General features: G+C 52.6%; 1 protein-coding gene across 1 annotated transcript; it reads right to left on the bottom strand.

Annotated features, from left to right (window-relative positions):
* Positions 1–1,696: 1,696 nt before the first annotated feature.
* Positions 1,697–12,102, bottom strand: LOC34620208 (DNA-binding protein SMUBP-2). Its single transcript, XM_026336407.1, has 16 exons — positions 11,989–12,102; positions 11,461–11,641; positions 11,162–11,344; positions 10,898–10,968; positions 10,659–10,797; positions 10,457–10,526; positions 9,858–10,028; positions 9,414–9,543; positions 8,830–9,015; positions 8,392–8,541; positions 7,934–8,026; positions 7,024–7,196; positions 6,176–6,575; positions 5,114–6,016; positions 2,414–4,623; positions 1,697–1,964 (listed from the first exon to the last, which is right to left on the bottom strand). Exons 1-16 carry the CDS (start codon positions 12,100–12,102, stop codon positions 1,697–1,699), a joined length of 5,442 nt encoding a protein of 1,813 aa, XP_026192192.1.
* Between the last annotated feature and the right edge of the window lie 1,164 nt (positions 12,103–13,266).

Raw genomic sequence — 13,266 nt, forward strand, 5'->3', positions numbered from 1 at the left:
GCCCCGCGATCGGTCTGTGACGAACCGCGTGCGTGGCTGTATGTTTTTGTTTCCAACAAACATTAGCGTATTCGAGTACTTGTGCCATTGTTGTGGCCCCTTCTCAGCCGCAGTCGTATAGGGCGGTGTATTCGCAGCTCCGAGGTTTGCCTTCTCCTCGTCGTGCCAGAAACTCGAGGCTCGTCTCCCGCTCTCCGCCGAGGCAGAAAGATATTTCATGGTATCCAAGGATCTCTAGAAGCCTTAATGCTTCAAACTGGTTATTAACACATCAGAGGCGCACTCAGAAGCGCCTCAAAGCGTTTTGGGATCGTTGGTTAGTTTGGAGCACAGACCGACAGAAGGGGGGCTTAGGATGCTCTTAGCCACAGAGGTGACAGGCAGACGATGTAGGCAAGTAGCTTGTCAAGGTACAGGTGTATGGGTGATCACGGTTGTGATAGGCAAAACGAGTCGTTCCCACTTGATAGCGGGCCATGGTGTTCTAGAGGTAACCATACTACTCGTTTGCACGAAATCAAGGTTGAATAATGATGACTGGTTTCATTTTTATAGGTGCTATTTTGTACACGATAGCATGCAGCGGGCTTATTCACCACTGTAATGACTGTTGTTGTGTTACCTAGTGCCAAATTAGTGTGCTCGACTGCATGCTTGCAGAGTAGCTGCTGAGGTCGCAACAAGATGCGAAACCGCTATCCTTTTCCTTATGCCTCGAGCTATACCAACAACGGAAGGGCAGAGCGGGGATAAAACTTTCCTGGTCTCACGGAATCTTATGAGCTACCAATGGCATTGTGGTTGCGGGCCTCTGTGGTGGAGTAGGCTACTTTAAGGCACTCCTACTACATGTGTTGTACTAAATTAAGCACTAGTAAAGGGTCGCCTACTTGTTTTGGCTGTCCGTATATATAGCTTAATGGACTTGATACGGAAAGACTCGATGTCGCTTTTGTGGGTGTGCGCGTGCCTTTGATACTTTCAAAAAGCCGTTTTAAATGCTGGTGGTGGTAGATGGACGCTGCAACGCGCGCCTTCGCTGTACGTCCCCTGTCATGCCGGAACCCTGAGTGGTGGGTGCAAGGGAAGGCCCTAGAGCTGTTTCCTACAACAACACTTTCTGTGAAGGTCTCCTTCTGGAGACCACAAGAAGAGGGCTACACAAGCAGTTAGTGAACAAGCACTGTTACAGCCACATGCTGCATCGTCTCATGCCCTTTTGGCGTCGGGTTCCACTCAAATCAACTTCTCCCTCAACTGTCGCTGTCTCTGCTTCTGTTGAGCGCTCAGCGTCAGTGGCTACAAACGTCTAGTCATAATGAGCATTATACTGACGGTTGGCGGAACAAATTAGCTGTCAGTTATGCTGTTAGAGGGGCATCCAGGAATATGTGTATATAGGTATTCAGATATATATATATATATATATACATTTTGTACGAGAAGGAATTGGATATACTGCCCTGTTCTGGTGGCCTCGTGGTAGGTTGGTACCTGTAGCTTCTCAGATAACTGCTGTATGAACCTGCGGCCTGTCAAGTGGCAGCTAATCCAGCAGGATGCAGAACTATGTAGGTAATGAGAGACCACATGTAATTCGACAAGTACTCAAGGGCTAAACATTGATAAAGAACCTGTGCTTAAGACATCCGGCAAGTAAGAGCTCCAATCACAGGCATCAGTTTTGATTGGTCACCTAACCTATTTTCCCCCTGCGGTCACGGCATGTGTGGAGTGAGATCATGGCTTCTAAACACGAAAGCAAGGATATCCCGCACATCTCGAGCGATTGGCAGGATATATCTGCTCTGCCCCACATCCATTGACTACGTGAGTTGCTGCAATTCTCTCCTCTTCTTAGCTCAAGTCGTATGACAGGGCGACTCCTTGCCCCGTGAGCGTCCCATTGCCCTAAATTGTCACTTCCCCTGTCTTCTGCCTTTACTATGTTTGTCTTCTGCGGCCTTCAAGTCTTACAGTGCGTAATTTCACGGTGGGAGATAGGAAGGATGAGCGCGAGGCGCCTTGTGGGAAATACAGGGGACTCTCGCAGGGTAGCGACAATTACCGGAAAACTTCTTCAGGTGTACATTTCATGAGACATGCACACCGGCTTGGAAAAGGCAGGTACAAACGCGCCAAGTGGCGTAAGCTGGCTAGCGCCAAGACAAATTGTACAGCGTTAATTTGGCTAATGGAAACAACCTATCACGAGGTTATTTGACTTCAGAAACTGCTGGACTGGCACTAACGCTGGGGCACAGCAACGCTGCGCACGCCTGCAAATATCTCTCAAAAGCTTTTCCTATCAAATTCTGACGGCTAACTACGGCAGAGAAAGACGCTGCCTGGGAGCTCGTACGTCAGAAGACCCTCTGAATTCTAAGGAAAATAAGACACTGGTGCTGTTTACTTTCCCCTTTTGGTTGATTTCCGCGAAATGCGGTCCTTCGCCTTTTCTTCGATATTCTTCCTCAGGTTTGATTTGAGAGCCTCCCGCATTTGAGAGCTACCGCCGACTGAAGGGTTCACAAATACAGTACCCGCGATTGTGGCTGCCCGAGTACCTACAGTGCCCTCTTTGGCGTGGCGCATCAGCCGAATGTTGTTTTTCCCCTCAGCACGAAAGGCCTTCTTCGCCTCCGCGGCTGCTGCATCTCCACAGCCGTGAACCTCAGGCAGAGCATGCCGCAAACAAAAACGACTTCGGCAGTAGGGACAAGTGCGCCCCAAGAGATCCGTTGAGTCCTTACAGCCCCCCACACTGCATCTCTTTGCCGCCGCCAGGTGCTCCTCGAGTAGCGCGTCGAGATCGTCTGACTCCTCCCCCTCCGCAGTGACTTTTGCACTGCCTTTACTTGTGGACTTCTTTTTGTTCTTTTTGCTGACAGAAGAGGGCTTCTCTGCCTCGGTTTTGCTCTTCTCACAGACAAACGATGCAGCCTCAAGGCTCCGGGGAGACATATCTTGCTCTCCGTCGGCCGGTGAAGGCTTGTTGGTACTTATTTGTGCTGCAAGGAGATCCGCGTGACCGCTGGCTGTTGAATGATCGCCCTTTGCACCTGCTACTGAGACAGAAGTTGAACATTGGGGCACAGGAGAAGGTTGCCGCTCTGAGGGTGGTGGCTGCACGCAGACCTCGATAAACCGCTCAGCGCCCTCGCCTTTCGATATGTGCACCAGTTGGAGCTCTTCTGCGAGCCGATGGACAATGAGGCGCTGGTAAGGGGACAGCGTGGGAGGAAACGCATGCGTATAGGATACTGCACTGGCACTGGCCTGTGAGCCGTCCCCCCGGCGGCACAAGGCGTCAAGCTTCTCCCTGGTCTCGATCACAAAAGGATCATCCGCGGGTGGCTGTGTCTCAGGATCAAGGCTCCCTGGAAGCTTGGCAGTCGATGGTACAGGAGTGGTTGTCGTGGAAGCAGCAACCCCCTGACCGCGGCTCCTGCGGGTGTCCTTTGTGGTCTTGACCAGAGCCTCAGAGCTGCGTTCACTGGGAGTTTTCGGATTCTTTGAGCCACGTTGCTCCCTGCCTTGCGGCGTCTTTGGCTCCATGCGGCCGGCAGCCGCCGAGCGGTGGGAAGCCACTGCTGGGATGTCGGATGGTCCAATAAATTCATAAGGCGTGCGCAGACTACCACACAAGGAGGCAGTCTCAAACAGGGCAGTGAGTGCCTTGCGGGCATCAGGCTCTAGTTGGCCATGTTGTGTGCCGTCTACTGCTGTTTTCTTGGCAGTCGCAACAGCCTCCGGACGAGAAGAGTTGCTGCTGCTGCTGCTGCTGCTGCTGCTGCTGCTACTGCCTCTCCTACCTGACGGCTCCGGTTCCCTCGTGCCTACGCTGGTAACAGTTTCGCTGTCTCCGACAATGACCAAGTGACTCCTCGCGCGGGTGACTGCGACATTGAGTCGCCGTGCATCCACTAGAAACCCCATCTCCTTGTGGCGGTTGCTCCTGACAAGTGAAATGATGATGACTTCTCGTTCCCTCCCCTGAAATCCATCAACCGTCTGCACCGTCACCTCCCTAAGGTCGCCGCCTTCTCCGCTCTCCGACTTTTCTTCAAGGTCCAGGATGAGTTGCCGGATCAGCTTGGCCTGTGCAGAGTATGGAGTGATGACTCCAACGTCTGCTGCCCGCACGGAGTATACCTGTACGAGCTCCTGGAGGTACTTGAGAACGAGAGCGGCCTCTGCTCTGTTGCTTCGTGACCTGTTGAGCGTCAAGGAGGGGAGTTCCTGCGTCTCGACCTCGTCCTCTCGCATCCAAGAGACGCCTGCCGTGTCTATCCACAGGACGGAAGGCACGACGTCTGGCGGAATGTTTGGGTACGTATCACAGAGCAGCCGGCGCTCAACGCATGCAGCAGCCACCAAGCTGCCACCATAGAAAACCGAGTTACTCCACGCCATAATGTCTCCATGCATGCGAAACTGACAGGTGAGCTGTTGCGCCACGCTGCATTCGTATTTACGCATGACACGCTCGAAAAGAGACATGCCAAGGCCGCGACGCATGGCTTCAGTGCTTCTTACCGTGGGAGGGAGCTGCATGTGATCTCCAGCCAGGATGCAGCGCCTCCCGAGCAGCAAGGGAATCCAGCAGCTGGCTTCCAGGGCCTGCGCATCCACAGCCGTCGCAGCCACACAAACAATACGAGGGAATATACGGAAGCTACATTGGCTCAATTGCACATCACTGCAGCCACCCCTCCCCGGGGAGAGAGAGAGAGAGAGAGAGAGAGAGAGAGAGAGAGAGAGAGAGACGCGCACACGAGCACTAGAAGCCGCTGTGCGCGAGGCTCGAAAATTCTCGTGCGCGAGGCTCGAAAATTCCCCTGTTACAGGTTTGTACGGATGTAGCGAGATTAACTAAGACGCATTCAGAACTATTCTAGACAGGTGCAGCTGCTGCACAGCGGCACGTGAACCCTCTAGGCAAGAGCAGAAGGGTGCGTCACACAGAATTTGAGATACACTACCGTGAAAGCCGCAGGGTTTAACAGCACGACTCTTGGTGCAAAATCAGAGCACAGATGGCTTCCTAGCGTGCTAAAAATACTTAAACAAAGCAGGAAGCTCAACAACCCTAGAGTTCAACAAAAATCACCTGCGCTGCCTCATCGATGACGACGACGTCAAAAGGCAGTCCAGCCTGCTCTGGTTCCCCGCTGGTCCGCTCGCGACCCTTAACCAGCCGTTGGAGGGATGCATCTGCCGCTCCTGCGCAAGTCGCGAAGACGATGGGTGCGCTTTGTAGAGCCTCCATGACGGATTTTCTCTGTAAAACTTTCATGTCCTGCATCAGCCGCCTCGCCTCTGCGCGCATCTCGCGCTTCGCACTGCCCCCTCCCCCATCTTGCTGCTGCTGGTTCGTACGCCTCTTCATCGCGCTTAGCTCCCGCAAGCTCTCATCTAGGGAGGCCTTGAGACCACGAATGATACCGGAGGAGTCGCTGTTCAGATGCTGTCGATCCAAGCAAAAACCAACGAGCTGCTCGTCAATGCGCGCCGGATGGCCAATCCGTACGCACCGTTTTACCTGCTGAAGCAGCTGCGTATCCTGCAGCCCCTTGGCTACAGCATAGCACCGCTCCAACATGTTGTCAACAGCAATGTTACTGGGTGCACAGGCAAGCACGCGAAACCCAGCAGCCACCAGTTGCAGCAACACCTCCACTACCGTTGTGGTCTTTCCAGTGCCGGGGGGACCGTGGATAAGAGCTACATCCTGCGACATGAGGCCCAGAAAAACAGCGCGCCTCTGAGACTCCGTCAGTGTGTCACAGAACCATCCCCGCCAGAGACAGCCCTTCTGCAGCTCCTCCGATGAGAGTTCTACGTCCTTCCAGCTCCGCAGTGTCGCACTTCTATCTGCAGCTTCGGAGGCAAATGCGTCCATTTCCCTAGGCCGGGAGATTCCCCCCTTGCTCATTGAAACAGCAAGCTGGAGCTGCAAAAATTGCGGCCCCGCACCTCCAAAGCACACGGCCACAATTCGCCGTGCCGGAGACTCGAAGGCGCCTTCTCGCAGAGTGCGTAATGCATTTCGTTGTCTGTTGATGGTAACCTCGCTGGAAACAAGCAGCAAGTTGTAAACAAGACCGAGAGACTCTCCGCTGCTCGGATGGTGCTCCTGCACCCAAGTCTCGCCATCCTGCTCCTCAAAAGCGACGCTGACCCCAGCAACGTGGATCTTGTGCACCACGCCCGTGGCTATGGCGCTGCTGGAGCCTGTGATAGGCCTGTCATAACGGAATAGCCCTACGATATCTCCCGGTGATAGTCGGTGCTGGAGCTGTTCTGCCGGTGGCTTGGTAGGGCCATTGCCGTGGAGGCGCTGCAGCGCAGACCGCTTGGAAGTGAATGTTACAACGGTTCGACCATACAGGCCCGAGCTGACATCAGTAATCACCAGACGAGGTACGGCAACGCCTACGTCAGCAAGTTCCCTCAGGGAGAGGGTCTGTAACAATTCTTCCAGTTCAGCTTTTTCTGCATTTGCCTCCTCCCTGAGAAGGGACTCATGCAGCTCTGTAAACTGTTCCACCGCCTCATCCATAGCTGGCAGACTTCAGAAGACAAGGTAGTCATAAAAGAATGGGACGCTCTTGCCTAGTATGGACTTCAGACCGCCGCGGCTTCAGAGTCGGTGCCGAAACCTCGATGCCAGTAAGCAATCATTGAGCCGCAACGGGGCCGAGTATGCTATCAGGAGTAGAAAGGAGACTATAAATACAAAGAGTTATTAAGGAAGTAACTCAAAACGATGATGGACTCCGCTTCTACTCAAAGTTGCATCCCTATGCCGAAGACGTTACAGAATCCCACGAGGACTCTGCACAGCCCTCCATCACAGCCGTCTAATGACTAGACTGAAGAGAGAAGCAATCCCTAATCAAGAATTTACCAAGACAGAAAGGAATAACGGATGTGAGAGTGAACTAGGGCCCCCATAAAAGTAATTATCGTGTCGGGGTACAGCCCGCTACTGCAGCTGAACAAATAGGCATTGCATACTTAACAGCTAAGGATTCCGGGTAATTCAGGCGCCCCCCCCACTGTCCTTTAACGTTAATTCTTTTCCTACATATGCATGGTTCCTCGATAGAGGGGTCCTTCTCTCCAGGCAATGAACTCATGTTTTCCGTCCAGTTTCTCCGATTCCGTCGGATCGGCCATGAGAAACCTGCCTCCGCCCCATGTCCAGCCCTAAAAACCTCTCGTAAAATTCGCTTTAGCAGCAGGTTATGGTATGAGGGGCGTATTCTCTCTACGGCCGACTGTTATAGCACGTGGCCCGCCCCATTACATGTTTCTTGTAGCTGGTTTGGGGCATGAAAAGCCTGACACACTACGTATATAGAGCTGCATTAAGCGTGTACCTAGCCGCAAACTTATACTTCTTCGTTTCAGTGTGGATTAGCAGAGCTTCCACCATGCAGCACAAGTGTGAATAACCACCACACTTGCAGTGGTCCTACAAAGTACGTCATCAGCCAAACAGCCGAAACCCCGAGCACCTTCTGGATGCAGTGCCATACAAAGTTTTTGACTCTCCTTTGCCCTCCGAATTCCTAAAGAAATGATCATACACTTTTAAAACGATGTCAGAAATCTTGTGCTACACCAGGACATCCGCCGGCCATGGAGTTGCAATGAAAATGGTATTTACGAAAGAAGAGCATTCACGACCACGTCGGGCTGCGCCAAAAGCCAGAGACATACACACGTACAACATCAAGCCACTTTGGCTTTAAAAAATATCCAGGGTTCGATAAGCTTCTATATAATTGCCGAAAATCTATACCTAGGCAGACAGCGCCGCTCCAATCGGTGTGCCCCCTGGACTCTTGTAGAAACATTTACTATCGGTGCTGCATAGGCTATTTTGACTCGAAAAGATAGCAAGGCGGGTGAGGAGACTCACGCTAAGCTTTTTGAGGTTTTGGTACTTCTGTCCCGTACCGACAAAGACTACTGGCTGACCCGTAATGTAGGTCATGCTCAGTGCGGCTCCAACCTGAATTCACAACGGGTGCGCGAAATGTGCAGATTTTCAGTGTGCATGAGTGGCTTTTCCGTCGCGAATGCAAGGGCTGACAGCTATCAAGCACTGGTTAATGCGAGGGGGGACAGAGAAGCGAGCCAGACGCTTTCTAGGACTCTGCCTGCCTTGTCATCCACAGTGTCAAACTTGGTCAGTAAAATTCCATCGATAAGGCGTGGGTTGGGGCCCTGCACACGGTTGTACAGCAGTTTCGGAAATCAAGAGCAAATCGATGTGGCAGTAGCCGCTGCATACTGCTAACAGGTGTACAACTGCAGAGGCAGACAAAAGCAGGTGTTGGCGTTAAGGAAATAGAGGAGAGGGACGAAAGAGCTCACGTGGCCAGTTGTGTCTACAAGTGCCTGATTAAATTTCTTCAACTGGTCGACCGCGTCATTTCCCACAAGGGCCTCCCCAACAAATAGGATGAGATCCGGGTTATTAATCTGGACGAGCTTTCCCAGGGCCCTCATGAGGGGCTCGTTGTCCTGCAGTGGCACAAACCGAGGCGCCCTTTAAATGCGCTTGCTCCCTAGTCGCCAATGGCTGGCTGGCGTATATACGCGCAAATGGGGTGATGCACCGTGCAACTCAGCACGCAGCAACCTCCGCTTCTTTAGCCGATACAGTAACTCAGCAGCTCAAAAGCGCATAAGACATCTTAAAACGCCCTCCCTCCCTTCCTCCCCACGTCCATGCCTCCCCCCCAGCGCCGCGGGGCTGTATAGCGCGGCTAAAAGCGCATGCTGCCTGCTAGCTTGAGGTGAGCCCAGTACCTGCATGCGACCCGCAGTGTCAACAAGGACGACGTCCGCTCGAGTTTGTTGCGCATGGGCCATCGCTTCCCTGCAGATGGCCGCCGCGTCTTTTCCATACCCGCGCTCGAACAGCGGAACGTCCAGACACCTGAAAGCAATCACATCAGACACCTGCCGGTTGACGTCTTCCCGTTTGTCGATAACCTGAAAGGAGGCAGCACAGCGCGACGGGGCGCCCAGCAACAGGAGAGAGACAACGAATATGTAGCGCTTTCCCGCATCTTGCCGAACCAGCCCCGAGTTCAGACCTTGCATGCGTCCGCAGCTGCTCCACTGCACCGGCTCTGAAAGTATCGCACGCGGCAATGAGGACCTTCAGGCCGCCCTTCTGAGAACTCACATGAACAACGCTAGGTGTAAGAAACATTTGCCTTTTCTCCGTGATACCCTCGCCGTATGTGCTTGAGTGTCAGGCGTATGCATTATCTCTTACTGTACCTATCCCCCCTCAGGTCAGTAGGTCTCGCTCAATAACTCTCAGAAGCAAAAATCAGAGGCGCGTGGAGGTTCTAGTGGGGAGACGCGCCTCTCGCAACACGTACGTGCTTAAGATGGTAGGCGACCTTGGCAAGGTTTGTGGACTTTCCTACGCCATTTATCCCCAAAAAAACAATAGAAAACACCCGGCCCTCGGCGCGGGCTTGAAGACAGAGGCGCAAAACATCCACAGACCTGAAGACAGTAACACATGGCGCGGGATGCTGCTGCTTGTCACCACCACTGTTGAGCACTGCGTGAGCCTCCAGCCAGACTGGCAACTGCCGTCATTAGCACCCTATGTCTTTAAGAAGGCCTAAGCTTCTCTTGGTGAGACGGCGTTTGCTGAGCAGTCCTGCGACTACTATTTAATTTGGTTCCCTCAACACTAAGGAGGTGCAGTTTGACTTTACTGGGACGTTGAAGCTTCTCTGCAAGCGTTGCTGCTGCAGCAGCATATCAGCCTCCGCAAGCTCTGCGAAGTACCCCAGTGCATCACGAGCTCTTACCTTTTAGGGGTCAGCAGCTTGGCAATGGACTCGCGCATTGCAGTTTTAACCGTCTGGTGTACAGACGTTAGGGTGGCGGTGCGCGTCCCCAAGAGGTTCCTCCGGACACTCGCTAAAAGCAAATCAATAACTTCTTCAGCGACATTCTTTGCTGCAGAGAAACGCACACAGCTATCACGGGTGCAGGACTAAACCACTTAGCAGAAGAAACGGCAGTGCCAGAGAAACGTGGGAGAAAAACTTAAAGCACACGTGTTCGCAGGCAGGCAGCGCATGGTGCTGAGCCCCTACATGAGAAATGCTGACGAAAAAAAGGCAAGACATCCTCGATGTCCTTCTCAGTTAGCAACTTGTTCCCTGTGGGCAGGGGCACAGCATAGAGGGGCACGTTCTCGTAAAAAAGGGCCGTCAAAGATCTGTCTCGGGGGGGGCCCCACGGGGGGGACTGCTGCCGCTTTTTAGTTCGAAAAGAACCGACAACAACGCTCAGTTCGTGGCGAAAAATTCCGAAACAGCAGCACTCCAAAACCAGTTTGTGGCTTCTCAGAGGTCCCTACGAACCCGTGAAGTTCTGCAGGGCCTTGGGGAAAAAGGAGAACCATCCGCTCTCATTGGCACCATCTTGTTGCACCTCGTCCTCAGATGATGATGCATAGTCCGAGTCAGCACCTGTGCACCGAAAGAGCCACCCCACATAAAAGCATGCACACCTGCCTCCCTGCAGGCGCGCTAGACTGCGTGCTCACACCTCCCTGGCATCGACTGCGCACATGCCATGCCTAACAGCTAGATGGCACATACCGTAGGTCCTCCGCTCAGTCATGTGAACCTCCTCAGTACCGCTGGCTCTCTTCCTGAGACTGAGCACCCGAAGGGACAGCCACAGCAGTGGCTGCAGCATCAAGGATCCATCTCCTTGGCGTCCACAAAGATTCTGGCCCTCTCAGACGTATGATGCATCAAGAAAAAACCGAACAGAGGGCACAGAGAGGCAACCAGATGTATAGGCTTCCGCATTGGACTGCGTATAGCCTCAATACCTGTAATCTAGGGCCTCCATGCTTTTGCGGGTGATTTTGTTGTCGCCAGCCCAATAGCGAATGTCTGTGCCCTTGTTGTCTGCGACAAAGATATAGGCATCGCAAATACACACGCGCCTATGCGGCCCTTCCCAACATCCCACTTCAAGAGGACGGCTCTTTGAAGAGCTCTTCTTCTGAATAGGTGTGGCACTGTCGCGCGAGCAGCCTTCTAGATAGGTGGGGGTAACAGTAAGACGGTCTATAGGGATGGACGTGAGGTACTCTGTGGGACATCTTTCTCCTTGACCCTCTTAGCGTATTTCGCCTCTCTAGCGACCTCTTGCTGTTGCTGTTGCCGTGCTGGGGGAGCCTCCTGTCCTTTCTGCTGAACCCTTGTCAGGATGCGCAAGAAGGTATCATCGAAGGGGTCAGGGCCCTCCCCTACATGCAGGGGGTAGTCCAGCACTGTGCCACACAAAAAGCCAAACTGGCTACACGCTTGACCTCTGAATTCTCGCGCCTCGAACATTTAAGTTCTACGCCGCCGGCCTAAGGCCTGAATACCCAGTCTGACGACCCACAGTTGTTGATGCCCTTGAGGCGTTGCTCAAATGCTTGCGCAGTTTGTTGCAGCAGCTGGTCTACAACCGCGAGAGTCCGGACGCCGCGATAGGCGGCGACAAATATGAGTTGTAAGGAATTCACGCAAAACCACTGGAAGCAGTAGCCGCCAATGCTTGCACAGGTGCTCCCTACCCGCTCCTGTCAACAAGGCCACAAAAACGGAACAAAGAAGATGCCATTATAGCAAAGACTACGCACCGATAACCCACAGCGGAATACGCAAAACGATCAGACCTAGCACAAAATTTCCGTATCCGATATAGGAAAACTGAAGGCAGCAGGAGTCTGATCAATTTGCAGACTGTCACTTCAACACCGTAGTCTGCAACTTCCGCCATAAAGCAATGCGTGGCATTTTGTTGGCGCTTAGTGGGACCCTTTCTACAGGTAGAGAAGCTACGCTGGTCCAGGGGGAGAATGCAGTAGAAGGATTGACAAAAGAGTGAGGAAGAAAGCGTTCTCGAGTCCAACAGAAATACACATACCTCGAGGAGTACATTTTCTATGAGCTGATTTATGGGGGAAATTGGCACTTTGGCGAAGCAAAAATTCCATAAAAGGACTCCCCCACGCGTGAAGCAGCAGCAGTAGTCGAGCATGGTCTTTCACAAAGAGCAGCAGCGATCGACACAAGGAGAAACAGTCCCTATGGGACACCGCTGAATAAGTCAAGTTTCGTGATGCCACTCAGCTGCCTAGATACAATGACATGCGCTTCAGATGGTCTACTCCAAGATAGCCCACTCCCGCCAGCCCAAATAGAAAAGGCCCTCCTGAAACGTATGGATGAAATATGTATCCGCTGCTGCTGTTGCTCTGCAGAAATTGCCGGGCGGATACTGCCCCTGTGGAGCCCACAGAAGAGCCGCTGTAGGACACAAGGAAAGACATAACAAATTTAAATCATGAAGATATGAAGTGTCGGGTCCATAAACCCTAATGCCTCTCGGCGTTGCTGGGGCCCCCTTGGTTGGGCTGGCGGGCCCTGGACGGAATGTGTGGGCAGCTGAGGCGCACGTATACCACCGATGAAGATGTAATATAATACAAGCTTCTTTAGCGGGGAAGGTAGATATTGCATTGATACACACCACAAGCGTTTGCAGGGTACTGTCATACTATTACACTGCCGAGGAGGACCGGCCGCTGGCTGCTGGGATGTATCAGTTTGTTAGCGATCCCGTTCCCTCGTGCTGTGCTTGAGCAGCTATTATATTGCAGATTATGCACAAACAATCACGTTAATGCAGCAGTTAGAGCCACGTACGATGCGCTGGCTGCTGTAGGGTCACACACTGTCGGCTGCACTGTACAGAGGGCTTAGTATAACGCCACTCCGAGGAACTGAAATGATGCAGGTCTAAGACAAGAGGCCGTTGGATGAAGTGTAGCAGCCAGTTGTCGATATTTTTAAAGATATCGTAGATCCACTTGCGAATGACCTTGATCGCACATCGCACGAGGCGATATGGAGTGCCGACGGCTGCAGAGCGAATAATGAGTATGGCCCAGTAAAAGAAATTCAAGCTATTGAGACTCTCAAGGTGTACACTTGCTGACAGCTTGTGTGCTCGCCGCTACTCTTAAGAACACTACTTGGCACGCAATGGAAGCAGACAATAGTAGCGATGCTTAGAGAATATAGAAAAGGCGAAAGGTTTTTGTAAAAACAAGTGGTCAATTGCAGGCTATAAACCCTAGACCCACTTTACCAGCAAGCTAGCAACAACGTAATGATGAGTAAACGCATCAAGGATCTAAAG

This window comes from Cyclospora cayetanensis, unplaced genomic scaffold (assembly GCF_002999335.1).
Source record: "Cyclospora cayetanensis isolate NF1_C8 unplaced genomic scaffold, CcayRef3 CcayRef3_contig_1, whole genome shotgun sequence".
In the NCBI taxonomy this organism is placed as follows: domain Eukaryota; phylum Apicomplexa; class Conoidasida; order Eucoccidiorida; family Eimeriidae; genus Cyclospora; species Cyclospora cayetanensis.